Raw genomic sequence first — 27944 nt, 5'->3', positions numbered from 1 at the left:
TCCACATGGAGATGTTTGGATTGGAAACAACCGAAAATACTTCAAGGAAACTCACTCTGCATTACACTTTCTTTTTCAGACATTTTATTTAAACTTGGCTGCAATTTAACACACAGTCCACTGCAAACAAATGAAAGTCTCCACAAACTGGTGGGAAAACAGAATTCTTATTAGCCAAGTGATGTTCATGGCTCAAGGGAGGAGAAACTCCTTTCAGATGACTCTGGAAGGAAAAGACCCCAGACAGGGCGATGCTGTGACTCATCAGCCAGCTCCTCCTCCTCCTCCCACCCCACCCACCCTTATGTCCCTCCCTCCATCCCTCCCGGAGCTGTAACTCGGCAGAGAGCAAAAGACAACCTCCCTCTCCCTTCCTCTCTCAGTGGCAGCCCACCCTGCCCTGGCCCTTGCTGGATGGTGACAGGCAGGTCTGAGCCATGAGACTGGCTTGTGTCCTGCTGCCCCTGCTGCTGCAGGCCGGCTGGGCGGCCGCGCAGGACGACCAGGAGGCTGCGAGGGCCATCGCCTTCCAGGGTGAGTAGACCACTGCGTCTCTTGGCTCCTGCTTTCTGCTGCTGGGGGAGACAGGGCCGCAGGCCTAGATGGGTGTGGCTCCAACACCCCTTGGGTGGGACCCTGTTTCTTCCCTTGACACAGAGACTGCAGACTGGGGGACTTGTCGGGGCACCTGGGATCCTGGGCTCAGCTGCCTGTTCTGAGGAGGCCTGTGTCTGGCTCCCCTAGCCAGGCCTCTGGGCCCGTGTCCCCATTCCCAAGGGAACATCAGGCAGGGCAACTCAGAAGGGACTGTCCAGCCAGGGAGCCATGGCCTCATGGGTCAGTGTTCTCCCTCTTTTAATTCCATTGGACTCCTAATTGGCAGATAGTAAGAAAAAATGTTCTTACCTGCTCTCCCCTTTCTGAGAAACTTGTGTCTCTGGTAGTTTTAAATCCAACTAGAAAATCTAACGAGCAGTCCCATTTGTCCAGTCCTATATCAGGGAGACCTTGCCCCTCAGGGGTGGCTGTAAAGGGCCATTTTAACTCCCTGCAAGGTGCGGGTCACCTCAGCACATTCTGGGTCTCTCGCCTCCACCCTGTCCCCACTATGGGACATGATCCTTGGTGAGATCCTCCTTACAGGTGCTGGCTGACGGTCACCTACGCTTGGCTGGTGGGAGTGGGCAGGGTCCCTAGGAGAGACTCTCTGGGGTTCGGGCAGCCTTTGAGTGGCCACCAGGGTGCAGGACCTGAGCTCAAAGGCCCTCCCTCCTCCATCTTTGGCCAGACTGCCCAGTGGACCTGTTCTTTGTGCTGGACACCTCTGAGAGTGTGGCCCTGAGGCTGAAGCCTTATGGGGCCCTCGTGGACAAGGTCAAGGCCTTCACCAAGCGCTTCATCGACAACCTGAAGGACAGGTAGGAGGAGATGCACCTTGACCCTCTTCCTCCTGCATTTTTAGGAGCCTGTGGGAGGGAGGGGTGGGGGCTCAGGAGACAAGCAGGTGGAGTGAGCCTCAACTTCTCTATCTGAGAAGGGTGAGGTTACCCTGGCCCAGAGCCCTCCCTGCCTCTGCAGAGGTTCAGGCATGTCAGAGAAAGGCGGATTTGAGATGTAGTTGGCTCTAAGGAAGACCCAGATGACCATGTGGGACATGGGGGATGTCCAGGGTTTATGGGGTTGACCCAGCCTAGAAGTCCTGCCCAGGTGCCTGGGGGCCCAGCCCTGGTCCTGCCCCCATGGACTGTGAGAGCCTCTGCAAGTCCTGGACCCTAAGTCCTGGAAGTCTCTGACCCAGGGACTGCAAGGGGTGTCACTTCGCAGACTGGATTCTGGCTTTGGACGTGGCACACTCATTCATTTACTCACTCTTTCATCCGTGGATCTGTGGCCCCTGGGAAGCCTGTGCAAGGGTGTGGCCAAGGACAGGACATGAGGGGGCAAGTCCTGGGGGCGGGGCATGGAGAACAAGATCCTACCACCTGTGCCAGGCCCCACCCACACTGGGCCTCATGAGGGGACTGGCTCTGCCCACAAAGTACCCACCCCTAGGCCCCTACCAGGATCTGGAGCCTCCTGCCCACCAGGACTGGCCTGGTGTGCAACACAGGAGCTTTTGGGACCAGAAACTTAACAAAATGCCTAACCCACGAGGCAAAGAGGGGAGGGCTCAGGTGTGGTGGAGGGCTCCCTGGTGAGAGGCCCTGTGGCAGATGTGGGCCCAGCATTCGCCTTGAGGCACTCTCCACACCTTAACTCAGGCTCCCCATGCCTCATTTTTTCACCTGTGAAACGGGTGGGGTTGTCCCAATACTGCCTACTGGCATTACTGCAGGAGCCTCCACTCTGCTGAACAGGCAGGCAGGGCCACCTGAGGCCTCAGCACAGGTACTGGGAAACCCAGCCGGGTGTGGTGGAGAGCAGGCTGCTAGATCCCCAGTGGGCCCCCATCCCACTTAGAACCGGCCCCTCCAGCTCACAGGCATGCCCCTGCCTCACCACCCTCCACCGGGGTCTGTGCCCCACCCCAGAGGGACTGTGTGCATAGCTCCTTTGCAGGGCTGCAGGGGTTCATAGCCCTGGCTACTCTTCGCCCTGCCCATGCAGTCCGCCAGGCAACCCCCCAGGCAGCCCCCAGACCACATGAGAAGTCCAGCCCGGGTTGCCGGCTCCCCAGGACCACAGTCAGAGCCAGGCAACCTGTCCATCTGAAGCCTTTGGAGACAACAGGCCATGGACACTGACTTGAGCCACGCGGGGTCTCCCAGGGTCTCACACCCCTCCCTCCCACTCCTCCCTGCAGGAGTCTCCTAGCCCCTCATGCCCTCTTCTCTCCACAGGGGTCTCCCAACCCCTCATGCCCCCCCACCACCAGGGGTCTCCCATCTCCTCACGCTTCCCCACTCTCCACCCCCAACTCCTCGCAGATATTATCGCTGTGATCGGAATCTGGTGTGGAACGCAGGTGCACTACACTATAGCGATGAGGTGGAGATCATCCGTGGGCTCACACGCATGCCCGACGGCCGCGATTCACTCAAGAGCAGCGTGGACGCCGTCAAGTACTTCGGGAAGGGCACCTACACCGACTGCGCCATCAAGAAGGGGCTAGAGGAGCTGCTGGTGGGGTAAGCCTGCTGTCCACACCTCACACTCAGGGTTGTGCCCACTTGTGGTTAGCCTCCTTCCCATGGGACTCTGGGCAGGCCATCTTGTCCCTTTGGGGCTGTGCTCTCCCTGCCCCACTTTCTGATGGGTTAGCTCCAGCAGGACTCTGGCCACCCATCAGTAACCATCTGCTGGTATCTGGGGCCAGAGACCTGTTGAGCCATGTCCATGCTGTGATAGCTGCCCAGCCACCCACAGCTTGAAGGTCACTCGCCGCCCCCCACCCTATGGGCTGACCATCATTGTCTCTTCAACCCATAATGACATGGGAATAGAAGGACCTAAAATGCCCCAGGTCTCTGCCTCCACTCTGACAGAACTGATGTCAACAGTCTGAGAGAAAAAAACAGATAGACAGATGAAGAAAGAGAGGGCTGGATGCAGTGGCTCACACCTATGATCCCAGCACTTTGGGAGGCCAAGGTGAGAGGATTGCCTGAGCCCGCGGATTTGAGACCAGTCTGGGCAACTTGGTGAGACCTCATCTCTACTATAAATCAGAAAGTTAGATGAGCATGGTGGTACATGCCTGTAGTTCCAGCTACTTGAAAGGCCGAGGCAGAATGATCGCCAGAGCCCAGCAGGTTGAGGCTGCAGTAGCTGTGAGCGTGCCACTGCACTCCAGCCTGGGCAACAGAGTGAGACTCAAACTCAAAAAAAAAAAAAAAGACAAAGTCACAGAGATACAGAGACACAGAGACAGAGATACAGAGACAAAGAGAGATACAAAGATAGAGATAGAGACAGAGAGACAGACGCAGAGACAAAGAGACTGAGAGAGAGATGGAGATATATAAAGAAATAGCTAGAGAAAGGTTGATTTTCCCTGCAGAACATCAGTACTAAGCCAGGGCTTACGGCATTCAAAATCCTCTCCGAACCAAATCACTTGTTATTTCTTGCTAGTTTTAGTGGTCCATCTGGACTGAGGGGCTCCTCACAGGATGGCCTGATTCTGTCCCTGAGGGGATCCTCTCAGGATGATCTGATCCTGTCCCCCAAGGCCTGGGTGTGGAGATGTGATGGGTGAGGCAGGGGTGCAGCTGACAGCAGGCCACCTGATGGCCATGCCCCCGGTACCTGGACCCATTCCCAGCGCGACTTGACAGCAGCAGGATGCCCTCAGACCCAGACCAGGTGGGCTGTAAGTTGCTCTGTCTACCCCTTCCAAAGCTGTCCAGGGAGGCCACCAGGCGAGGAGGCTCCTGCTTCCAGAGCCATCTTCCTTTTCCCTTCACTAGTGTTCTCTTAAGCTCCAGCACACCTAGCTCCCTTCCAAGGATGGTGGCACCCATCTCGCTCAGCACTGTCACTGCACCGTGGCCCAGGTGGGGGCTCGGGCAAACCAGGCCCCCAGCCCCATCTGCAGAGGGAGTGTGGCAGCTGGACTGCTGGGTTTGGGACATGGCCTGTGAGCTCCAGAGCTCACCCACCTAGTGGGCCCACAGACAGGCATGATCATCTTGAGTGAACACACATCTGATGTTCTGGATGCTCTTAGGGTCCCCACACAGCATGCTGAGTTCCTTGATGTCTGTCCTCTCCAAGGCCCATCTCGCATTTCAGGGTGGCTTGTGTCTGGGGTCCTCTGCAGATCATCCTGTCATTGTCTCATCACACATATTTCTTGTAAAATCTACGGTGGCCCAGCAGCCTTCTGCTTAGGCAACTTCTTGGTAAATTGAGCCAGGTAGCTCAGTGGAGGTGGCATCTCCTGTCTGTTTCCATGTCTGTTCACTCTTCAGGGACTCCAGGTCCCAGGGCTCCTTTGGGTGGAAGGAGGCTCCTTTGGCTCCTTCAGGGTCTCCTGTGCCTCTCTTCTGGGTGTGTACACCTTTCCAAGGCAGCTTTGCAGGGATGTGAGAGCCCAGGTGTCTTTGTTCCACTGTGATTTCCATGTTGTGGTCCATTGTGTGCAACCAGTGCAGCAAAGAGAAGCCCTCCTCCCCGTGACAGGGGAGGCAGAGTTTTCAAAGTGGGTCTGGGCCTCCCTTCTGGATCTCCCTCCGGGCTCCAGCCCTGCCCATTGCCTTCCCTCTCTGGGTGTCTCTGGTCTGAGTTGAGGAAGACCAAGGGAGAGGTCTCACGCTGCCCTCCCTGCCCAGGGGCTCCCACCTGAAGGAGAACAAGTACCTGATCGTGGTGACCGACGGGCACCCCCTGGAGGGCTACAAGGAACCATGCGGGGGCCTGGAGGATGCGGTGAATGAGGCCAAGCACCTGGGCATCAAAGTCTTTTCAGTGGCCATCACGCCTGACCACCTGGTAGGACCACACAGCCCAGGCAGACAGGATGGGGTCCCCACCTTGGGTCCCTGCCCAGGCACATGTGGAGTATCTGTTTCAAGGCCTCCCAGCTGCCAGGAACCTCTTTAGGCCCTAGGGAGGTGTAGACACTCCAGCTGGGGACAGCTAGCACAGAGGTGGGGTCCTGGTATGGAGTAAAGGTCCTGGCTGTTAGGGTCTCGGCCTTGGGCCCACCTTGCTCATTGACCCCAGGAACCACGCCTGAGCATCATTGCCACAGACCACACCTATCGACGCAACTTCACGGCGGCCGATTGGGGGCAGAGCCGTGATGCAGAGGAGATCATCAGCCAGACCATCGACACCATCGTGGACATGATAGTGAGTAGCCCCTGCAGTGTGTGTAGGGCGTGGGGGGTGTCTGTGGCCCGAAGTAGAGAGTGACACAACTTTTCCATTTCCCTTTTCAGAAAAACAACGTGGAACAAGTGGTAAGAGCCCCTCCCCCACCCACTCCCCAAGCTGTGGTTCCAGGGCGCCTGTCGGTGTCCAGGTTCGTGTTCATGGCTTTCTGTCTGACTGACCTGTCTTTGGTGCCTTCTCCCACAGTGCTGTTCCTTCGAGTGCCAGGTGAGTATGGTCCCTCCTCCCATGCCCTGTGACTTCCTCCTGCCTGGGGTCTGGGGCTGACTGTCCCCTCGTGTCTTGCAGCCTGCCAGAGGACCTCCAGGGCTCCGGGGCGACCCCGGGTATGAGGTGAGTGGCTGCATCTTCTCCTGTGTGTGCATTTGGGAGAAGGCATACCCACAGTCCTGAGCCCAGGTTTGGGGGTGCTAGCCTGCCTCCTGAGCTCCCATGCACCCCCCAAAGAGCAGATGCCTGCGTCCACAGGAAGAGTCCAGTCAGTAGGGATCCCTGGCTGATTCGGGGGTAGGCTGCAATGGGGACTCTGGGGGTCCCCAGTTAGGGGGTAGAAGGCAGAGGCCATGGCCCTTTTTCGGTCAGCGTCTCTCCTGCCTAGCTTTGTTCCAGAAGGACGTTTCTAGAGGGAGTGGGGGTGTGAAGACATGGGTCCTGGGTCATGTGGCTTACACAGGATGACTTTGAAAATTAAAATTAGCTGCCAGTGTTTACAACTTGGGGGGATTGCTCATGAGCCTCAGATTTCTGGCTTTTCCTAAAAGTTGTCTGATCCAGTACTGTGGTACATAAGCCTTTGAGCCGCATGGCTACAGTCACAGGAGCACCCCTTGGTGGCCTTCTGTACTGGTCCTGCAGCCTGTGCCTGGGAGTTCTGTGGAGACCCTCAGTCAAGAGCAAGCAGGCAGCGACCTGATCCCTATGACTCCCATCTGAGTCTGGACGCATGGGGTGTGGATCTGTGCAGACATGGAGTGGCACTCCCAGAGCCCAGGACCTGCCAGAAATGACCAGGAACATGCTTTCAAACCCATGAGCTCTAAATGCTGAATGAAATATCTTTAAGACCTGGTGTGGGTAGCTTACACTGGTAATCTCAGCACTCTGGGGAGCCAAGGAGGGAGGAGTGCTTGAGCTCACCTGAGCAACATAGCAAAACCTCATCTCTACAAAAAGATCGAAAAAATTAGCCGGGTGTAGTTGGTGTGTACCTGTAGTCCCAGCTACTTGGGAGGCTGAGGCAGGAGAAATCACCTGAGCCCAGGAGGTCAAGGCTACAGTGACCTGTGATTGTACCACTGCACTCCAGCCTGGGTGACAGAGTGAGACCCCCAACTCAGAAAATAAGGGAAACTGCTAGGGGAGGGAGGGACATACTTCGTCAACAAGGGTACCTGCATAATCAACGTTTGTATACCTAACCCTGAATTGTACCCCACATCTTTATAACAAAAATAAAAAATATATATATAACTGTAAAACCCTTTTAAAAAAATGATTGAGTAGAGTAAGGGCTCCCTCCCACCAGCTTTTTAGAAATTAACAGGATTGTCCCCTAACCCCAACCAATGTTATGTTCCAGGGAGAACGCGGCAAGCCAGGGCTTCCAGGAGAGAAGGGAGAAGCTGGAGACCCTGTGAGTTCCTGACTGTGGGGTGGGGGAAGTTGAGAGACCTGAGGTTCATGGAACTGGGCTGTGGAAACTTCCAGAAGGGTGGCTGGTTTCTGAGCACTGATGTCGCCCTGTCCTACACAGCCCCCAAGTGGCCTCTCAGGTGGTCACTGCGTCCTCCTTCATAGACCTTCAGACAGGCCCTGAGAGCACCCAGCGTGGGGCTGGGGCAAGGAGGAGGGAGAAGGCTGGGCCACAGGGCCTCTCTTTGGCCCTCAGCCCACCTCCCAGAAACTGCCCTTTCCTGACAACTCCTCTCCTCTCCCTCCCATACTCCTCACCTCTCCCACCCCTCCCCCACCTCCTGGGCACCCTTGACTCCCCACGCCCCCTCCACTTCCTGGGTACCCTTGACCTCATCTCCCCCAGTTCTTCCTGACACCTTTGACCTCCTCTCCCCCCAAACTCTTGGGGACCCATGACTCCCTTCCCCTAACTCCTCATAATACCCTTGGCCTCCCCTTCCTCTAACTCCTCCTGACACCTTTGGCCTTCCCTATCCCCAACTCCTCCTGACACCCTTGACCTCCTCTTCCTCCTAACTCCTCCTAACACTCTTGACTCCCCTCCCCACTAACTCCTCCTGACACCCTTGACCTCTCCTCCCCTCTAACTCCGCCTGGCAATCTTGACCTCCCCTCCCCACAACTCCTCCTGACAGCCTTGCCTTTTCCTCCTCCAGTTCCTCCTGGCTCCCTTGACCTCCCCTCTCACAGTTCTTTCTGGCACCCTTAACCTCCCTTCTCCCCAGCTCCTCCTGGCACTTTTGACCTCCACTCCCTGAGCTCTCCTCAGAGACCATCTGGGCTTCTCTTTCTCTAGTTGGCCAAGACTCTAGGGAGGATGAAAGGCTGGGGGAGTCTGCCCCCCAGGGGCATCTAACCATCCTCTCCTCTGTTCCAGGGAAGACCGGGCGACCTTGGACCTGTCGGATACCAGGGCATGAAGGTCTGTGCTCTCCTTTCCTGCTGGGCGGGCAGGTCCTGTTGGATGTGGCCTGCCCTATGGGAACTGACAAGCCTCTTCCTCTGCTTCTGTTGGTGTAGGGAGAAAAGGGGAGCCGCGGGGAGAAGGTGAGTGAGGCCTGACCTCCACACAGGTCTCTTGGGGCACAGAACTGCCTTCACCTGGACAGTGGGCAGTGCTGGGGAGGTGGAAGGTATCCCCATCCAGGAGGGGAGGTACCCAGATGGAGCCCCCTCGCCACCCCCCCCCATGGCCCCTCACCATGCCCTCTGAGTCAAGGAGGGCTAGGACAACTTCCTGGGAGCTGGTTCTGCAAGCTTTGCTGTGAGCTCAGAAGGCACCCAGCCCAAGTCAACGAGGACGATTGTCACTCTCGCCCCACCACGGGGTGGGGGTCCCACCACAGTTACCAGAGACACCCAGGACACAAGGCCAGCCCTCTTTCCCAGAGCTGCCCTTATCTCTTCCCTCCTCCTGTCTCTAGTCCCCATGAAACTGGCCATGGATGGCACCCTTGGGCTGGGGCAGGCTGCGTGCACCCAAGCCAGGCCTCACCTGCCTCACCCTGATGGTTTCTGGACAGAGCCTAAGTGGGATGGGAGCCACTCTCTGCCCCAGGCTGGGTGACCATTCACTCACCTCCTTTCCTATCTCCACAGGGCTCCCGGGGACCCAAGGGCTACAAGGTGAGTGTGGTGGGTAGGACATGGGTGTTCTGCCCTGGGGCCAGTGCTACCTGACCTTCCTCTGACTCTTTGTTGCATCTTCAAAACTGGCAGGGAGAGAAGGGCAAGCGTGGCATCGATGGGGTGGACGGCATGAAGGTAACCACGGGGCCAGGGCATGCACTCTGGGGAAGGGACTGTGGGCAAAGCCGATACCCACCAGGGGTTGGGGGGATATTGTGGATGGCTACTTCTGGGTGAGTGGATGGTGTGAAGTTAGCTGTTTCTCACCAAGCCCCAGGTCCCAGCGGACCCTAACCTGCCCAGTTAAGCTCAGAGCACCTGCTGGGTGGGGCTTTCCTAAGAGGGGGATGGATAAGCCTAAGTCAAAACACTAGACAGCTGGTGTGCCTCAGTTCACCCATCTGACCATCTTGATTTTCAACTTTCTTCCCCTTTCCAGGGGGAGACAGGATACCCAGGCCTGCCAGGCTGCAAGGGCTCACCCGGATTTGATGTAAGTCACCTTCTCTCACTGAAAGTCAGTCCATATCCTTCTTCCAGCACTCTCTCTCTTTTTTTTTTTTTTTGAGTTGGAATCTCACTCTGTCACCCAGGCTGGAGTGCAGTGGCATACTCATGGCCACCCCAGCGTCAACCTGCTGGGCTCCTGCTACCTTCCACCTCAGCCTTCCAAGTAGCTGGAACTACAGGTGCACACTGCCATGCCCGGCTAATTTTTTTTTATTTATTGTAGAGACAAAGTCTCGCCAAGTTGCCCAGGCTGGTCTTGAACCCGCGGGCTCCCAAAGTCCCCGGGAGCCCTGTGGAGCCTGGCCCCTCCAACACCCTTAAGAAGTCACCTGAGGCGCTATGCCATGTGGGAACTTAGGTGTGATTCCTAGTCATACTAACTGTGGCTGCCAGTTTGAGGCCCGTGGTGACCTTGGCTAGTGTGACAGTATCATGGTGTCATCTTCTCTCCAGGGCATTCAAGGGCCCCCCGGCCCTAAGGGAGACTCTGGCGGCTTCGGACTGAAAGGAGAGAAGGTGAGTGGCTCACAGCCCCTTGAGGGCCTGAGTTGAAGGCTTCCTCCTCTACTAAGCACTGAATCAGAAACTCCTAATGGAAGCAAATTCTCAGCCTCACAGTCTAAGGGACAGACTCTGGTCTAAGCAGCTCAAGCCCCTGCATAGTCTCAGTAGAAGGAACCAGTGGTACTTGGGCAGGCAGGGTAGACCCAAGGAAGTGACCAGCCATGGACTCCACATCTGCAACTGATCTGTAGGCTTTCCCTGCCACTCAGGGTCCTCCTAGCCTCAGCTGTTTCTATCTCACTGCATGAACTGAGTAGGAGGGACACCTACCACATCCTTCTTGTGGCCACTGAGGATCTCTGTTCATATGGAAGTCAGAGTTTAGGAGGGAACGGAGGGATATTGTGGCTGAGCAGGCAGAAATTGTGTCTTGGGGTCTGATTTAAAGCTTACTTTTCTGTTGTTGGTATTTTTTTCCAAAATTTCGTATGGAAACCAGAAGTGTCAGGGGAGAGAAGGGAGATGCTGACCCTGCCCCCACCATGTTCCAGCAGATGGTTTCTGAATCTCAGCTTCAAGTCTGCAGATCACCATCTGGGCCCTAGGCTTGAGTTTGCCAATCCACCAACCCCACAAAGCAGTGCCATCCCTCATGAAAACTGGGATCTTCCCTATTGTATCAGGTGGTGTTTGACTGGACCTGACAGGTAGCAGAGTTAGAATGTTCAAGGTGGATCTCATGCATCTATGGATGGTGGGACATGCTGGGAGGTCAGAGGGAATGGAAGGAGGGCCAGACAGGATCACTGGTACCCAAGACAGGTCTCACAGAGACTCCAAAGGCTGCACCCTGGAGTGAGCACGTCTGACCTTCTCATCTTCCCCAGGGTGAACCTGGAGCCGACGGGGAGGTGGGAAGACTGGGAAGCACGGGGCCACCAGGAGACGAGGTAAGGATGCTCAGCCCCTGTGGATGCTGTGTGTGGGACCCGGCCCTGGGAGGGGTCAGGGAGACAGACACACAGTTGTATCCTTGTTCTCCCCCAGGGCGCGCCGGGAGACCCTGGCCCACCAGGAGAGAAAGGAGAAGCTGGTGATGAGGTGAGATCCCAGAGCCCTGCTCCCAATTCCTGAGGCCGAACGCAGGGTCTGTGCACAATTAATGCTGTGTCTGTTCCTCCTCATCCCAGGGGAACCCAGGACCCGATGGTGCCCCTGGAGAAAGGGTGAGTTGGACGGGGTGCTCTGCCCTTGTCCCAGCGCGTACCCAGGGACTTGACTGGTGCGACCCCATCTGGTCCTCCCAGTGCAGTGCCTGAGGTACCTGGGTCTTCCCAGTGTCTCTAGGGGTGGGTGGGACCTGGGAAACAAGGAGACTCCACGTCTGGAAGAACATGTCATGATCTGGTGAGACAGCCGGCCTTGAGGTTCCTGCTGAGGGAGCCTTAGCCCAGCTGAGCCCTACCTTCTCGGGCATGACTCCGGCAGGCTGTGACCTCAGCCCTCCCCATTTCTCCTCTCCCCTCAGGGTGGCCCTGGAGAGAGAGGACCTCGGGGGACCCCAGGTGTACGGGGGCCAAGGGGAGACCCGGTGAGTCACCGCTTCTGAGCCCAGGATCCCTCCTGGGGAGAACAGGCAGACACTGGGGCCAGGTTGGTTATCAGAGTCACAGGGCACATGCCGTGCCATGCTGTGATGCCTGGATTTGGCAGAACCAGCCCTCACCTTCCACTTTCCTGGATAAAGACATTCCCAACCGGGTGTGGTGGCTCAAGCTATAATCCCAGCACTTTGGGACACTGAGGCGAGAGGATTGCCTGAGCCCACAAGTTTGAGAACAGCCTGGACAACATGGTGAGACCTCGTCTCTACAGTAAATAAAAAAATTAGCTGGACATGGTAGTATGCGCCTGTAGTTCCGGCTACTTGGAAGGCTAAGGCAGAAGGATCACCTGAGCAGGTCAAGGCTGCAGTGGCCATGAGCGTGTCACTGCACTCCAGCCTGGGTGACAGAGTGAGAATCCTACTAAAAAAAAAAAAAAGATATTCCCCAGAGCCATTGCTTTGTTAAACTCTGGTATGGTCATGTGGCTCTTTGAGCTATGGTCACTGTGTTTCCTAGTTTTGGCCCCCTCCCCTACCTTGAGGAGATAAATCTCCTCTCTCTCTTGCCCACCCCCACTCATTTACTTTCTAAATAAACTATATTTTCCAATCTAAAAAAAAAAAAAGACATTCCCCACAGTGACAGCAATGTAGACACTCTCTGCATGGCCCAAGCCCTCCAAACCTCAGCCCAGGTCAGCTCAGTAGCGGGGAAGCAGGGGCTGTACCGGTCCTGGCAAGGAGAGCAAAAGTCTATGGGGGAATTCTCCACCTGTCCCCCACCCATGAGCAGCACCACCGGAGCAAACACCACCTGCAACACACCTGGCAGGGGCTGGAGTACTCTGTGTTCCTGTGACCTGCCCTGTGTGAACACACTCGTGGAGCCCACAGTAACCCTGGCGGCAGCCACTCCGTGTCTGGTCCACACCTCCCACAGGCCACACTCAGCTTCCTGACTATGCATGATGCAATTTACCTAACCGGCGCCTCTATCATCACACCTGAGCTTTTCTAAGTTTCTGCACATCCTCAAACAACTCCATACATCTCTGCAGACAGAGCTTGGGTTCCTTTTTGGAATCATCTTCCTTGCTTAAAATTTCAAGACTGAGGCTGTCCAGTCAGAACCCCAGTGGAAGATGAACCCGCAGGTTGTTTGGCTGGGAGGTCTTGGTCCTAGAACCCTGGCGGCTGCCCCCTCCTTAACTTCCCCCTCACCTCCAAGATCCAGTCTCCTGTGCCAAAAGCTGGACTTCACTGTCCCTGTGACCCACTAGGAAAGCTTTCCTGGGCCCAGAGGGAGGGCAGGAAAACTGTGTGCCTGGCTAGAGGTGGGGACAGGCCCCCCAACCCTGCTCAGGGAGTGCCAGGGCCCATGGGCTATGCTAAGGTGGGACAGACACTCTGGTTTACCTGGCCAGACCACTAAGCTTCAGAGGGCAGTGCCCCACCTGCTGCTGCAGACACAGGGATGCCCCCATCTCGCTGCCAGAATGGGACACCAACTCCTTGTGTGATGTCGGGCCGAGAGTTTGGGCCCAGAGGGAGGCGGAGCCCTTCTAACACACTCCTGTTCTCTGGGCTCCCAGAACTCCCACAGCCCCTGTGGAGGGGTTGGGGAGGGACATCAAAGCAGGGATTCTGCAACTTTGACCCCCTTCCAAGCCTGCTCTGAGGTCAGGAGATGGGCCTGTCCTGTGGGCCAGGCAATACCCAGGGAAATCTCAGAGGCAGGTACCCAAAGAAAGGGCCAGAGCGCCACAGCGCTGGCCTCCAAGGTGGGTGGGCGGGTCCGAGGCTCCAGAGACTTGCAGGGTCAACCACCCTCACTGTAGCGGGAGAGGACAAGTGCAGAGAATAGCCTGCAGGACACAGGCCTGCAGGACCCTTGCCCATGGCCTCCTAAGAAAGCCAGTCCCTCCCACAGATGTACTTGTAGGCCAAGAACCAGTTCAGCAGGGCCAGGATAGGGGCAGTATCCAGAGGGAAAGGCTGAGCTGCTGCATGCCATGGTGGACAGCTGCCTCCTGGCCCTGAACATGCCACACCCATAGCCCTTGTCCACTGACCCTGGGGCAGTGTCCTCCCTGGAAATGGACTGACTTCCATGCTCATGTGCCTGTTTCTCCCCAGGGTGAAGCTGGACCTCAAGGTGACCAGGGAAGAGAAGGCCCCGTTGGCATCCCTGGAGACCCGGTAGGAAGCCCAGCTGTCATGGGGGGTGGGGGCATCCACCACTCAGTCTGGTTGGCCAATTCAGGTCTTGGAGACAGGAAAGCTCCAGTTGCTCACACACTGGGGGTCTTTCCATGTCCAGTTGAGTGTTCCTCATGCAAGGGTGTGTTCCCATAGCCCGGGGATGCCCTGGGCTTGGGCCAGCTGCAGGAAGCCAAGGACAGCCTTAGCCACACGGGGTCTGCATTGGGGAGGGCAAGGCCCAGCTCCTGTGGTCCCCAACATGCCAGGGACCCTCCCAAGGCTGCCAGGACACAGAGAGGGTGGCAGGGCAGACCCCACCACCCCAGAGTTCTGACCCTCAGAGTTGGGAGGGTGTCCTGGGAGTTGCTGGAGAAGGTTTGCATGGGTAGCGGTGCAGAGAACTTGTGGCATCAGCTGGGGTATGAGGAGTAGACAGGGCCAGTCAGAGCCATGGGCCCTGGAGATGGGACAGGGAGGATGGACAGTGCCCAGAGGAGAGCTCTGTGGTCCCAGGTGGCCTATAGGTGGGGAGGGTGGAAGATGGAGTCCCAGGTGGGACTGAATCTGAATCTGAAGACTGTCTGGGTTGGGCATGCCTCACAGTGGAAGAGAGGGGTCTGAGCCCCTGGGAGACGTGGGGATGGGGTATGATTGGTATTTATGTGTCTGGGTCTGGAACTGGGTATGAGATTGTGGCTGGAGGTAGACTGGGGAGTGTGAGTCCACAGAAGGTTTCAGAACTCCCAGGCACCTGTGAGACCTTCCAGAGACCATGGGGGGATGGGCTTCTGATGAAGAGAGGGGTCCTCATGGGCCACAGAGGCAGAAAGGGGACCTGTCACAGGGAGCACCTGACGGCATCCTTGGCTCACCTTCCTCTTCCCAGCCTGGCTGGCCCGAGTCCCATGTGGAGCCCACGGCTGGAGGGTTCAGGCAGGGGGATGAAGGATGCATGTCTGACATGAAGTGTCACGGGGCAGCAGTTTCTTTCACTTTGAGGACGACGTAGTCACAACTTCTAGGCCCGTGCAGCGGCCGAGGTGTAGTTTGGCTATCTTGGGTGTGGAAGTGCATGGTGGTCGCTGTAGCCTGCTCTGGCTCCTCAAGGTCCAGCTTACATGGTCGAGAATTGTACCTCTGCTTAAGGAAATCTCCCAAGGCCTTGACGGATGCCCTGGGGACCACCTGAGTCCCTGGCCACATGGCAGAGGGAGTACAACGTGGGCATGGCCTCCTGTCCCCTGGGGAATTGCAGTCCAGGGACCAAGGAACATATGAACATATGTTAGACTAATCTGCACTGTGAGGCTAGGCAGCATGTTCTCAGCTTGGGCCCAGCTTAGAGCTCCTCGATCCTCATAGCCTTGAGTGGGAGGTGGCTTGGACCCCTATATCCTCTAAGCATGAGGCATCCCAGCAGATGAGGTTGTCCTGCCAGGACCCTTAGCCTGAAGAAAGCCCCATGGCCAACAATGACATCCTTCCCTTGAGGCTCTGGGGCCTGGGCATGTGCTGCCACCCAACGCTGCTGTGGCATAGCTGGTGCCTTATTTCTGTGTCTGCTTTCCTGCCTCTCATGACTGAGAGACTCTTGTTCTCAGGCTTCCTACTAGGATCAACCCATGCCAGCTCTCCTCCTGCTCCGAGCCTGGGGACACTGGAGGCAACGTGCAGCTCCAATAGCTCCTACAGAAGCTCTGCTCTGGCCACAGTGCCATGAGCAGGCTCTCTGGTGGCCATTTTCCCAGACTGTGCCCATTCAGCCTTACTGCCTAGCCCTGGAAGGGAGAGCCCACCAAGGTCACTCTTTTGTTTCCAAAGCATGACATTGGTGTCATCAGGATTAGAGGCATCTTTCCCTCCTCCTTCTTGTCTTTGATACCACCCCCAGGACAGCACCTGAGCAGGGCCAGGCAGAGGCTGTGAGGCTGGGGCAGGAGGAATATGTATGCAGGGGGGACAAGTGTGGGTTCGGTCTTGCAGCTGCCCAGCCCCTCAAGGGACTGCCAGCCTGCTGTAGTTGGGCTCCAGTCCCCCACCCAGGTCCCCTGACCTCTGTGTCGAGGGAGCAGACCTTCTCTGTCCCCACCTGCCTCTGTCTCTTAGCTGTATCTGATGCTCTGGGCTCTATGTGACCTGTTACCCTAGACTCTCCTTCCTCCCAGGACATCCAGCCACCTTTCCATCCCATCTACCCATCCATCATCTATCCATCTATATGCACCCACTCACGCACCCATACATTACCCATTCATCATCTGTCTATGTATCCATGTATGCATCCATTCACCCATCCATCCATTCATCATCTATCTACCCATCTATCATTTATTTATATCTATCTATCTATCTATCTATCTATCTATCTATCTATCTATCTAATCTGTAATCTCATTCATCTACCCACTGACCTACCCACTCATGCATCATCCATCATCCATTCATCTGCCTGCCTTGAAAAATTTCTAAGGCTATATCAGAAGGTAAATTCTTATTACCAGGATTTCTTGGGGAAATAGTGTGTGTGTGTGTGTGTGTGTGTGTGTGTGTGTGTGTGTGTGTGTGTGTATACACACTTGCATATGTGTGTGTGTTTTGATATTTGCCAAACAATTCTACAAAAAAAGTAGTTCCAACTTTCATTACTCCTTAAAAGCAAAAATAGAAACTAACCCATACCTTCCAACATGAGATATTATCAGACTTCAAAAGTATGTTTTTTGCTCCTCAGGTGGAGGTCATGTGCCATCTTGGTCTGCATGACTTTTGGTGCGAAAGGCCAAATGTGCCTTCTCAGGTCCCCAGCTCTCGGTGCATCTCTTCCTGGCTGTTCATGGGGCTGGTTTGTTTTCCATCGGATTCTGTTTTTTTGTGCTGATGTGTGTGAAGCTCTCCTTCACAATGCAGATATCTTCAACTTTGTCATCTGCATTTTTTACTTTGTCTATGGTACTTCATTGTTTAGAATATTCTGCTTATTTTTAAAAGTCCAAACACATTCACTCCTGTTATTGTATTTTAATGCTCCATTTTTCATAGGTTTGACATGTATGTTGTAGGGTTGGAAGAGAAATGAGATCTGGCTTGCCTCTGTGGCCAACGAGTGCATTGTCATAGCACCATTCCTGGCAGAAGCATCTGCAGGGATGAATACACACCCTCAACATCCTGTAAATCCCCTTCTCTTTCTGGAATCACAGCTGCATACAACTCCTCTTTCTATCTCTTCTTCAATTCTGATGATGTAGTGATGGTGACTTTGCAGTGGGTGTTGGGATGCTGATTGGCTCTCCTTGGACAGATAGTCACCCCCAAGGCAGCCTCTCTGGACAGGTCGACCTTGCAGCACAAGGTGCAGGGCTGCCGATTTGCTGCTAGCAAGACCAGGTTCTGAACAGGGAAGCTGTTTCAAACACTGCTCACTCTAGCCAGAGAGGCCTTCAGACTCAGGAGTCTAAGAAGCCATCTCAGTACAAGTCATGTTTATAGTTCTGTGCATAAGGAGAAATCATGGTGTTGTGTTGCCAATGTGTGGTTTTTGTTACCTAGATATTAAAAATCACTGTGTCATCATTTGGGACCAAAGCAGGGCATGGCAGCCATGTACTCAGCCTCTGAGGCTTTCTGAGCTCCTGGTGCTCCAGCCCTTGAAGGTGGTCTTCCGTGGTCTGCCCGAGCTGCAGGGCATGGGTATGTTTGTGGCCACGCCACCGATAGCAGACTGTGGGAAGGCAGTTGGCTTTGCCAGGAGGCTGAGTCACATCAGATATCTCCAGAGCAGCCTCTGCTCCTTAGGCCCCAAAGCTGTTTCTGTATAAACTGCTGAGAAAGCAAAACACAGGCGGGCGGGAAGAGGCTATCTCCAGGCGGGACCCCTGCAGTGGAACAGGCTCCCAGGACCAGCTGCCATACAGCTTCGGCTGCCTGAATGGCACACTTCCTTCCCAGGGGCACCACTGAGAAGTTGTTGAGGACATGGGTAGCATGGGAAGCAGGCCATGGCGTCTCAGTGGACATGTGTTCAGACACCGGGTTGCTCTGAGCACCCTGACTGTACCCTGCCTGTTCCAAGGTCATTACGGCACTGTAAGAAAAATCCAGCCACTGCCTAGGAGTAATGGAGAAGAGAGGTTCATAACCAGGCTGGCTGCAGGGACTCTAGGCGCCACAGGGTTGGCTGCACAGAACCCTGCTGCATCCTGGGTGGGGATTGGGAGGTGGTCACTATGTCCCCTCCATTCTATGACCCACTGGGACATGGTTCTGCACTTGACTCATGGCTCACTGGCCAAGGTGGGCGCCCATGCACCTGGACTCAGCCTGGGGACCTGGAGTGGGTCTGGGAGCCACACTTGTCCGCCTGGACCTAGACTTCTGGGTCCCACTGGGGTTCCTGCCTCAACACCAGCCTCTCCCTCTTGACTCCATCATGGCCCCAGCAGCCCAGACCTGACAGGCCCCTAGCTCCTGCACTACGTCCACACAGGTAGCTTCTTGGGAAATGTATGTTTCTCCAAACCCCAAGAAAAAGCAGTTGAGACATTCAGAAAATGGGGGAAAGTATTATAATTCTGCTGCACATCCAAGCCCTTCCCCACTTGGTCCTAACCAGGCCTCCTCCTCCCCTCCCTACCTGCACATGACTGCCTCCCCCACCCCCACCCCACATGGACACCAGGTATGGCGAGTCCTCAGGAGGTGTCCCCCAGTGAGCACTTGCTGCAGCAACCTGAGAAACTGCCTGCTTTGATCCCTGCTGTCCCTGGCATGATCTATCTGGGCTCAGCCCTTGTGCTCCTTTGTTTGCAAGGCGTACTTGTGAGGACTGGGAGGTGTCCCATCAGACCAAGTCTCTTGCTCCTGCTCACCTGGCCCTGGGCACAGAGGGCTCCTTTCCACCCACTCCTTGCTCCCTTTTGTACTTTCCCAAGGCTGAGCCCAGGGCCCCAGGCACACCGCCTATGAACCCTGAGTTCAGCAGGCCTCTGGTCCTCCTCACGGCCCAAATTAAGTCTGCCACCCTAACACTGTATGTGAACAGGAAGGGCTCAGTGCAGGTCAAACTGGACCCTCGTGTAGTCAGGCTGGGACAGCAACACACTAGGTCAGGGCAGGACTAGCAACACACATCTGCCTGGCCAAGTCAGCATGGTCACGGCCAGTCAGTGGACCACTTGCATCACTGGGGAGGTTATAAACATTTGTGAAGGGGCCAGCCAGGAAAGGCCTCATCAGGAATTGTCAACCTGATCTCAGGGCCCAGGGACGGGCCTCTGACCAGGGTCGTGGCTGGGGTGTGTAGAGGGGCTGGGTAACCCAGTGACTGGTGTGCACATGACTCCCTCCTCAGCCTGGCTAGGGATGTTGGTGGATGCTCAGAAGGCCACGACTCAGCCCAGATCTAGGGGTGCCCACCCAGAAGGCCTGCAAGGGAGGGGCCTAGGGCCAGCTCTGGAAACCTTGACCTCACACAGGGGTCCTCATGAAACATGGTAGGGCCCAAAGAAGCTGGCAAGCAGCCTTGGGTACAGACAGGGCATGTGGCTCAGTGGCAGGCCAGGTTCAACCACAGAAGACACTGGGGTGGCAGCACTGGGGAGACAATGGGAGAACCAGCCCAGGCAGGACCCAGAAGGGACCCCCAAGGAAGGCCAGTCTGGGGCCCCTCTGGTGGGGAAAGTAAGGGCAGGTCGTGGAGACTTGGGGAGTCCCCAGCCAGGAGCTGAGACTGACCACAGCTTCTAACACTGGCACCCACGGCCCCACCTGCACCAAGGGTCCCCCTGGGTTTCAGCCCTCTGAAGTCACTCAGAAGAGGTCTACATGTGCGCCCAGTCCACTGGGTGAGACCCAAGGGTGGGTCTTCTTGTGTGCTGTGGGACCAAGGCCTTGTGGTCTGGAGCCCACAGCTCTTGGGAAGGATGGTGGTTTGGCTAGGGGGGCTTGGGCCCAAGGGGTGGATGAGGCCTGGAGTCCAGTGGGCTGTGTCCATCTCTTTGCAGGGTGAGGCTGGCCCCATAGGACCTAAAGGATACCGAGGCGATGAGGGCCCCCCGGGAGCTGAGGTGAGTACCATACCCACCCCCTCCTGCCTGCTGGGTGGGAGGCATACCCTATCCCTCCCCCCAGCTCTGGCACCTCACCCCATGGGCCCTAGTGTCCCCCTCCCACTCTACCTTTTCCCTACCCTGGAACTGCTTCCCTCGAGGGCTCTGTGCCCAAGCTGCATTGTTCATGCTACCCCTTCTTTCAGGGTGCCAGAGGAGCCCCAGGACCTGCCGGACCCCCTGGAGATCCAGGGCTGATGGGTGAGAGGGTGAGTTTCCAAGGTCAGCGGCCTTACTGAGCTGACACCCAGCTGCCAGAGGCCCTGGAGAGCCCCCAGCCTGGCCTTTGGGGAGGAGTGTGCCTGGACCAGGGCCACCCTCCACGGCCTCACTGGCACCTGGGTATGAGTACATGAGCAAGCCCCTCCTGCTCCAAGGTCCAGGTCCAGGGATAGGCCATGGGGGCCAGCAGGGCAGACCTGGGAGAGAGGGAGGCCTTCTTCCAGGCTGATCGAGGGACCCCAGGGCACAGCATTCCTGGGTCTGCGATGGCCAGAAGATGTCCTGGGCCTGGGAGGTTCCCATGGTAACAGCCATTCTACTCCCTCAGGGTGAAGACGGCCCTCCCGGAAACGGAACTGAAGGTTTCCCTGGCTTCCCCGTAAGTGACCAGGGACCCACCCACAAAGTACCCATCACACTACCTGCAGCACCCTCTTTGGCCAGCTGGATACTTTTGGGTGAACACCACTGGCCTAGGAATTTGCCGACTGGAATTCCTCCAGTCCTGGGCCCCACCTGCGACTCCCTCCCATGTCAGAGCCATGCGTAACTGTTCCATCTCTCCTCACAGGGCTATCCAGGCAACAGGGGCCCCCCTGGGATAAACGTGAGTACACTCCATCCTCTGCCTGCTGTGGGTGTGTGCACAGATTCACACCCCCACATGTATGTGAGACTCACAGTGCACATGTGCATGCACATGTGAACACTCACAAATGTGAAAACAGGCTCACATGCAACACATGCATAGGCAAACACATGGACACACATAGTGCACACACGCACACATGCACGCCCACTTGGGTCACTTCTCTGTGGCCACACTCCCAGTCACTGGCAGCCTTAGCAGAAGCCCAAGCACATGACCAAGGCCCAGCCAGTTCCCACCTTGGTGTGGCCAATGGGTGTTTTGCAGAGCCCGGGGGACATCTGGTGATGATACCCCTGTGGGTGCACAGGGCAGAGCCAGTCCCCAGAGCCCACACTGCACCTCCCCTAAGCCTTTGTGTGTTGTCAGTCAGCCACTCCAGACCTCAGTTTCTCCCCAGGAAATGGGGGGGGGGTGTGAGAGGAGGGTGCAGAGGGACTTCATCTTTATTTTTTCCTTTTAAAACTACTTCTTAAAAAGAAAACAAAACCCACCATGATCTCACTAACCTGAGTCTTGTCCTGTCACTGCAGGGCACGAAAGGCTATCCTGGTCTCAAGGGGGATGAGGGGGAAGCCGGGGACCCTGGAGATGATGTAAGTACAGATGGGGGTGGGGCCAACCTGGGGCATGTGAGGGCCCTGTATCAGCCCTGCCATGGAGCATCTGGGTGGTGGGCCAGGGCCAAGTGAAAGGGGCATCTTGTGGGTACCAGCTGCTGGGCTGTCTCTGGATGGGAGCCTGAGCCCCTGAGCCAATGCACCAGCACCGGCTCTGTCTGTTGATGTGATGCTGTTTCCTTCCAGAATAACGACATTGCACCCCGAGGAGCCAAAGGAGCAAAGGGGTACCGGGGTCCTGAAGGCCCCCAGGTGGGTGACTGTAGCCTGCCAGGCCAGGTGGGGCAAGGGTGGGTGGGCCATGCCTGGGACCCGATGCTGGGGACTAGGGATGGGGCATGCAAGGAGGGTCTGATAGAGTTTGGGGAGCAAGTTGTCTAGGAAGGCTAGACTTTGATAGGTAGGATCAGAGAGAGTCATTCTTGCGAGGGGTGGCTCACAGGTGGGAGGGGCTGGGCCCCAGGGTGAGGTCACAGGCCAAGGGCAGCACTGCACACCCTGGGATAGTCACCTCAGCCAGGGGGCAGGGTGGAGTCTCTCCCAGCCCCACTGTGAGACTTCTCGGCTGCCCTCACAGAACCCCTTGTGGGAGGGTGGAAGTAGGCATGGGGAAGGGGTGGGCCTGAGGGCAGTGCCAGGACCTCAGGGGATGGCAACTCCAGAAGTTCAGGAAGCACGTGGGCACCTCACCCCCAAGAGCCTCTCTCTGTTGTTTCTCTGGCAGGGACCCCCAGGACACACGGGACCACCAGGGCCAGATGTAAGTGGGGTCCTGCAAACACCCTGAAAGGCTATGACCTCAGATCCCATAGGGTGGGGACCCCATCCACAGAAGCCATGTGCATGCTGCTGACAGTTGGGGATTGCTCATGGAAGGGGGCCTGGTGCTTGCGTGCCAGACCACGGGGTACATGACGACCACGGGGGGACATGAGACAGCCACATGTTGGAGACCACACCCAGGAGCCTGGCCCTGTGACGGGGCCTAACGGGCAAAGCTAGGCACATCCTGTGAAGAGGGAGCCCTCTTCCCAACCCAGCCTTGAGGTAGCCCCGAGGAGGGTGACCCGGAGGCCCTGCCTTGCTTGGAAGCGGCCTTTGGTGCCAACGCCCTGGTCTCTCCCTCCTCAGGAGTGCGAGATTTTGGACATCATCATGAAAATGTGCTGTGAGTGTCACCTTCTTAATGTCCTAGCTAGAAGCTCAGTCCTGCCTGCCTTTTGCTCCTGGATGGGAGGGAACCAGGGGGCAGCACCCAGTAGGGCTGGTCACAGGCCCAGCCAGGAGAACCAGGGGCCCTCCCCCAGGAGGGCACAGCCATGGCCCCATCTCTAGTGACAGTGGCAAGAACCTTACCATAGAAAAGTCCTTGGGCTGTTTGAAGGGATGCCTGGGCCAGCTCCAGCCTCTCTTGGCTTCCTGCAGCCCTCCTGGGTCCCTGGGATAGAGCCACCATATGAGGGAAGGGCTCCTAGGGAGGCAGGAGGCTGGACAGAGGGCTCAAGTCTCCCTGATTGTGAACACAACCGGGGTTTTAACTGTTCCTCATTTCCTCTTTCTCCTCTTCCTTAGCTTGCTGCGGTGAGTACCTCACTGTCACTCACAAGAGAATAACTCCTGGGGAGTATAGAATCGTGTCCAGGGTCCGTGGCAGGGTAGCAAGTGGCCCCTGTGACCACCCACGGTTTCCCACCACCCACCCATCCATTCTCGGGCCTGACCTGAGCCAGCACAGTTCTGGGATGCTGTGCCGTCCCCCTTCCTCTTTCCCCTATAACTTAAATAACCAGGGACAGGCTGGGAGGCAGGAACTGGGATCCTCTCCACAGGCTCTCGGTTGGGGGTTGAGTCGGGAGGGGCAGGGAGCATGCAGGGAAAGGCTGGCCCTGACTAACCCACCGCATAGAGGGCTTTGGGAGGGGTTGGGCATGTCTGGGACCTGAGCTTACTGGGGGAAGGGCCTTGCCTTTTCTGAGTGGTCACTGCCCACCCTGCCCATAGAGTGCAAGTGCGGCCCCATTGACATCCTGTTCGTGCTGGACAGCTCGGAGAGCATTGGCCTGCAGAACTTCGAAATCGCCAAGGACTTCGTCATCAAGGTCATTGACCGACTGAGCAGAGACGAGCTGGTTAAGGTGAGGCAGCCCCCACCCCACCGCCCGGCCCAGCCAAGCCCATGGGTGCCCAGAGCCCTAGCCCGCCCCCTTGCTAGAACCAGCTGTGGATCATGGATTGGGTCAGACCTCGCCCTCTCGGATGACTACTCAGAAGGTCCTAGGCTGTGTCCTCAGTTTACCTACTAGTGACAGGGAAACCAAGCATGCACTGGCTGTCCAAGCCCCCAGCTGCACCTGACCAGGCTGGTTCGCTTCTCACAGGTTCCAGACACAAAGATGCACCCTTCCCTTGCCTTAAGGGTCTGGAGCTTGGGGACTGAGTCCTATAGTGGCTCCAGGGCTGGTCCCTTGTGGACAGCACTCAGGAAGGCAATGTGACGGGGCTGGCATAACCAAGGGAAGAGGGGTTGGCAGGACACCCAGAGTCCTGGGGTCCCTGATCCCCTCTGGGCACTCACAGCCATCGGAGACACCCCAGGGAGGCACATGTGCCAGCCTTAGGGCCATGTACTCCTGGCCTGTGTGACCCTCCACAGTTTGAGCCAGGGCAGTCGCACGCAGGCGTGGTACAGTACAGCCACAACCAGATGCAGGAGCATGTGGACCTGCGAAGCCCCAGCATCAGGAACGTGCAGGACCTCAAGGAGTGAGTCTCCATGAGCCCCCAACCCCTGACCCCTGACCCCAGACCCCACAGTAAGACTAGCTCTACCTCTGACTCTGCAGTGGGCCTGATCCTGACCCTAGACCCTGCAGTGGGCCTGGTCCTGACCCCTGACCCTGTGATGGATCTGGATTTGAGTCTTGACCCCATAGTGGGCCCAGCCCTGACCCCTGGACCCTGCAGTGAGCCCAGCCCTGACCCTTGACCTTGCAGTGACCCAGACCCAATCCCAGACCCAATCTCAGACCCAATCTCAGACAGGCTCAGCCCCTGACCCTGGGCCCCACTATGGAGCTGGCCCTCACCCCTGACCCTGCAACAGGCTCAGTTATGACCCCTGCCCCAAGCAAACTCAGCCTCTGACTCTGAGCCCTGCAGTATGCCTAGCCCTGACCTCTGATCCAGGTCCCAACTCTGGCCCTGACCCTCTCGCCACACAGAGCCATCAAGAAGCTGCAGTGGATGGCGGGGGGTACCTTCACAGGAGAGGCCCTGCAGTACACACGGGACCGGCTGCTGCCACCCACCCAGAACAACCGCATTGCTCTGGTCATCACTGACGGGCGCTCAGACACCCAGAGGGACACCACGCCCCTCAATGTGCTCTGTGGCCCCGGCATCCAGGTGAGGTGGCTGCCCCCAAGCCATGCCCTGTTCATGTAGGAACCTCTGAGGCAGGGGAACTTTCTCCCCTGAGAGAGGAGGAGCTGGGCCGTACCAACAATGTCTGTCCCTGCAGGTGGTCTCCGTGGGCATCAAGGATGTGTTCGACTTTGTCCCAGGCTCTGATCAGCTCAACGTCATTTCCTGTCAAGGCCTGTCACCTTCCCAAGGCCAGCAGGGCATCTCACTGGTCAAGGAGAACTATGCAGAGCTGCTGGAAGATGCTTTCCTGAAGAATGTCACCGCCCAGATCTGCCTAGGTGGGCAGGGCCCAAGGCCATCACGCACAGCCTCCCCTTACCTGCCATGACCTCCTGGCTGCAGAATCAGACATCCTCAGCCTGAGAAGTGCCTCCTTCTCTACTTGAGAAAGACCGTGATGTGGTCTGTTCAGTGTTCTTGCCCCCCTTCTGAAGTCTGGGACACACCTTTGCTCACCAGGGTCAGAGCATGGGCAGGCGCCCCACATACCTGTGCAGAGCCCCAGGCTCACACAGAGATGCCACCTCCTCACATCCATGTGCACACCCATCATGACCCCCTCAGCTTGGACAGACTCAGGCCCTCCCCACCTGATGGCCACAGAGTGCCTGATCTGCAGACCTTTCTCCTCTCTGAGCCTGTTTGCCCATTCTCAGAAGGGGCCAAGGCTCTGCTCTGCCCTTCACTAGGCTGGCATGAGGACCAGGACATAGTGCCAGGGGCCATCTCTCCCCTTGAAAGGTCCACTCTTGAGTTAGGGGATGTGTCCTTCCTGGTGGGACATGGGCCCAGTAGTGACTGGCAAGGTCAGAGGTGGGCTTCCCCTAAGCTTCCTGTGAATGTTAGGAGGGCTCTATGGGCATGGCCACACCTGAGCTTGGCCATGGAACTCTTGAGGGGAGCATCCCCTGTGGGGTTGCGAGTGGAGCCACTGGGCTCATGCTGCATGGGTTTTTTCTCTTTGACAGATAAAAAGTGTCCAGATTACACCTGCCCAAGTGAGTACCTGTGTGTGGGGAGGGTACATGGGGAGGGTGTGTGGCCATGGCAGGACACTAATGAGGGGAGGGCTCAGGAGGGTCTGGCCATCACAAAAGTGGGGTCTCTCAGGGGCCCCTCTGGGGCTAGGCTGGGCTCTGGTGCTGGGCCGTACTCCTTGGGGCTCAAGCACCCTTTGGCTAGCCCACCTTGACATGTTACGGTTTTACACTGATGACTGCCACCCACCCTACAGTCACCTTCTCTTCCCCGGCCGACATCACCATCCTGCTGGACGGCTCAGCCAGTGTGGGCAGCCACAACTTTGATACCACCAAGCGCTTCGCCAAGCGCCTGGCCGAGCGCTTCCTTACAGCAGGCCGGACAGACCCTGCCCATGATGTGAGGGTAGCAGTGGTGCAGTACAGTGGCACGGGCCAGCAGAGGCCAGAGCGGGCAGCACTGCAGTTCCTGCAGAACCTCACGGCACTGGCCAGTGTGGTCGATGGCATGGACTATTTCAATGATGCCACTGATGTTAATGATGCCTTAAGCTACGTGACCCGCTTCTACCGCGAGGCGTCGTCGGGCTCAGCCAAGAAGCGGCTGCTGCTCTTCTCAGATGGCAACTCACAGGGTGCCACGCCTGCAGCCATTGAGAAGGCGGTGCAGGAGGCGCAGCGGGCGGGCATTGAGATCTTCATGGTGGTGGTGGGCCGCCAGGTGAATGAGCCCCACATCCGCGTCCTGGTCACTGGCAAGACGGCCGAGTATGACGTGGCCTATGGCGAGCGCCACCTGTTTCGCTTGCCCAGCTACCAGGCCCTGCTGCGTGGCGTCTTCCCCCAGACTGTCTCCAGGAAGGTGGCACTTGGCTAGCCCACCATACCTGGCCCTCACCTGCCCGCAGCCTCCCCATCCCCCACAAAAATAGATCGTAAAATGTGATACGAACTTTGCTGAACAACCTGTTAGCAAGGTTTTTTTTAGGGAAAAGTTTGGTGCTTTGTGTAGTGCCTCCTTGGCTCAGCCCCGAGTACGACCGTGCCACTCCTCCCACTGGGATTCCTCCTGCATCTCCCATGGGCCCTCTGAGCTCTGTGGTGCCTCTTCCAGCCAGCCTGGTCAGAAGCTCCAAGTCTGTTTTTTTTTCCACCTCTTCTTTCTGCGACTCCTCCTTGCCCTCCTCCCTTGCCCCATAGCTCGCTTTTCCCCATGAATCCTACAGAATTCTTCACTTAACATTTCCTTTACACTCAAAGTCAAAGCAAACTCTCCTAGTTAATTCCTGTGAGATGTTGCTCTCTGTCTCATTTTTGGAAACCAAGAGCAAGAGATTTTTTAAAAACATAAATCTCGATGCTCTTGCTGGTAATTGGGACCTTAGCTCCCGCAGTCCACGGGCGGCCCAGGGTCAGCAGGAGTGTGGCTGTCAATGGCACAGTCAACTGTCATCCCCACAGAATAACGTTCTTCAACCCCATGAACAAGGTGCTGTCCCTGTCGAGCCCCCATGTATGCAGAGACCTGGCCTGGACTGGACATGAGAGTCACATGTGTCTCACTAAAAACCATCCAGAGCTCTTTTTCCTAAAAACATGACCTGTTTTACATTGTAGTGAAGATCTTCTTCATATATTAATTTTATTTTTACTCCTTCCTATGTTTTTTATCAACCATGTCCAGGTTGACAATTTCTCCAAATAAAGATTTTCAGTCGCCTCTTTGTGGTCATCTCCCTGATGAGTTAAAAAATTCTCTCTGTATTTGCACCGGCAGGAGAGAGGTTCAGGGTTGGCTAGCCACCTGGAGGGACATCCATCCCCCACCCACCACAGGCAGAAGTGGGGCTGCCCCTGGCAGGACACCATCCATCCATACTCCTTAACTGCATCTTGGAGATATATGGAGGCCATGCCACATCTGTGGACAGGAGGAGCTGGGGACCCTGACACCCT

General features: G+C 56.6%; 1 protein-coding gene across 1 annotated transcript; it reads left to right on the top strand.

The window, feature by feature from the left end:
• The first annotated feature begins 359 nt into the window (after window positions 1-359).
• COL6A1 (collagen type VI alpha 1 chain) lies at window positions 360-27712 on the top strand. The gene is made up of 35 exons (XM_008055545.1): window positions 360-534; window positions 1289-1418; window positions 2928-3128; window positions 5274-5433; window positions 5668-5796; window positions 5886-5906; window positions 6025-6045; window positions 6127-6171; window positions 7418-7471; window positions 8411-8455; window positions 8554-8580; window positions 9133-9159; window positions 9253-9297; window positions 9602-9655; window positions 10126-10188; window positions 11064-11126; window positions 11224-11277; window positions 11367-11402; window positions 11705-11767; window positions 13919-13981; window positions 19987-20049; window positions 20238-20300; window positions 20642-20692; window positions 20885-20920; window positions 21496-21558; window positions 21769-21834; window positions 22307-22342; window positions 22714-22750; window positions 23155-23163; window positions 23584-23717; window positions 24236-24345; window positions 24804-24987; window positions 25103-25286; window positions 25977-26006; window positions 26243-27712. Exons 1-35 carry the CDS (start codon window positions 438-440, stop codon window positions 26863-26865), a joined length of 3087 nt encoding a protein of 1028 aa, XP_008053736.1. The 5' UTR covers window positions 360-437; the 3' UTR covers window positions 26866-27712.
• The last annotated feature ends 232 nt before the right edge of the window (window positions 27713-27944 follow it).

Source organism: Carlito syrichta, unplaced genomic scaffold (genome assembly GCF_000164805.1).
Source record: "Carlito syrichta isolate Samal-C Ts95f unplaced genomic scaffold, Tarsius_syrichta-2.0.1 Scaffold301878, whole genome shotgun sequence".
Classification (NCBI taxonomy): Eukaryota; Metazoa; Chordata; class Mammalia; order Primates; family Tarsiidae; genus Carlito; species Carlito syrichta.
The sequence above is the reverse complement of the archived record's forward strand: the minus strand, read 5'-3'. Positions and strand labels throughout refer to the sequence as shown.

Excerpts from the sequence above, each read along its gene's own strand:
- COL6A1 (XM_008055545.1), top strand. The coding sequence starts at position 438 with ATGAGACTGGCTTGTGTCCTGCTGCCCCTGCTGCTGCAGGCCGGCTGG. Across the intron at positions 1,419-2,927 it reads ATCGACAACCTGAAGGACAG|ATATTATCGCTGTGATCGGA; the intron begins GTAGGAGGAGAT and ends AACTCCTCGCAG. Across the intron at positions 6,172-7,417 it reads GGGGCGACCCCGGGTATGAG|GGAGAACGCGGCAAGCCAGG; the intron begins GTGAGTGGCTGC and ends GTTATGTTCCAG.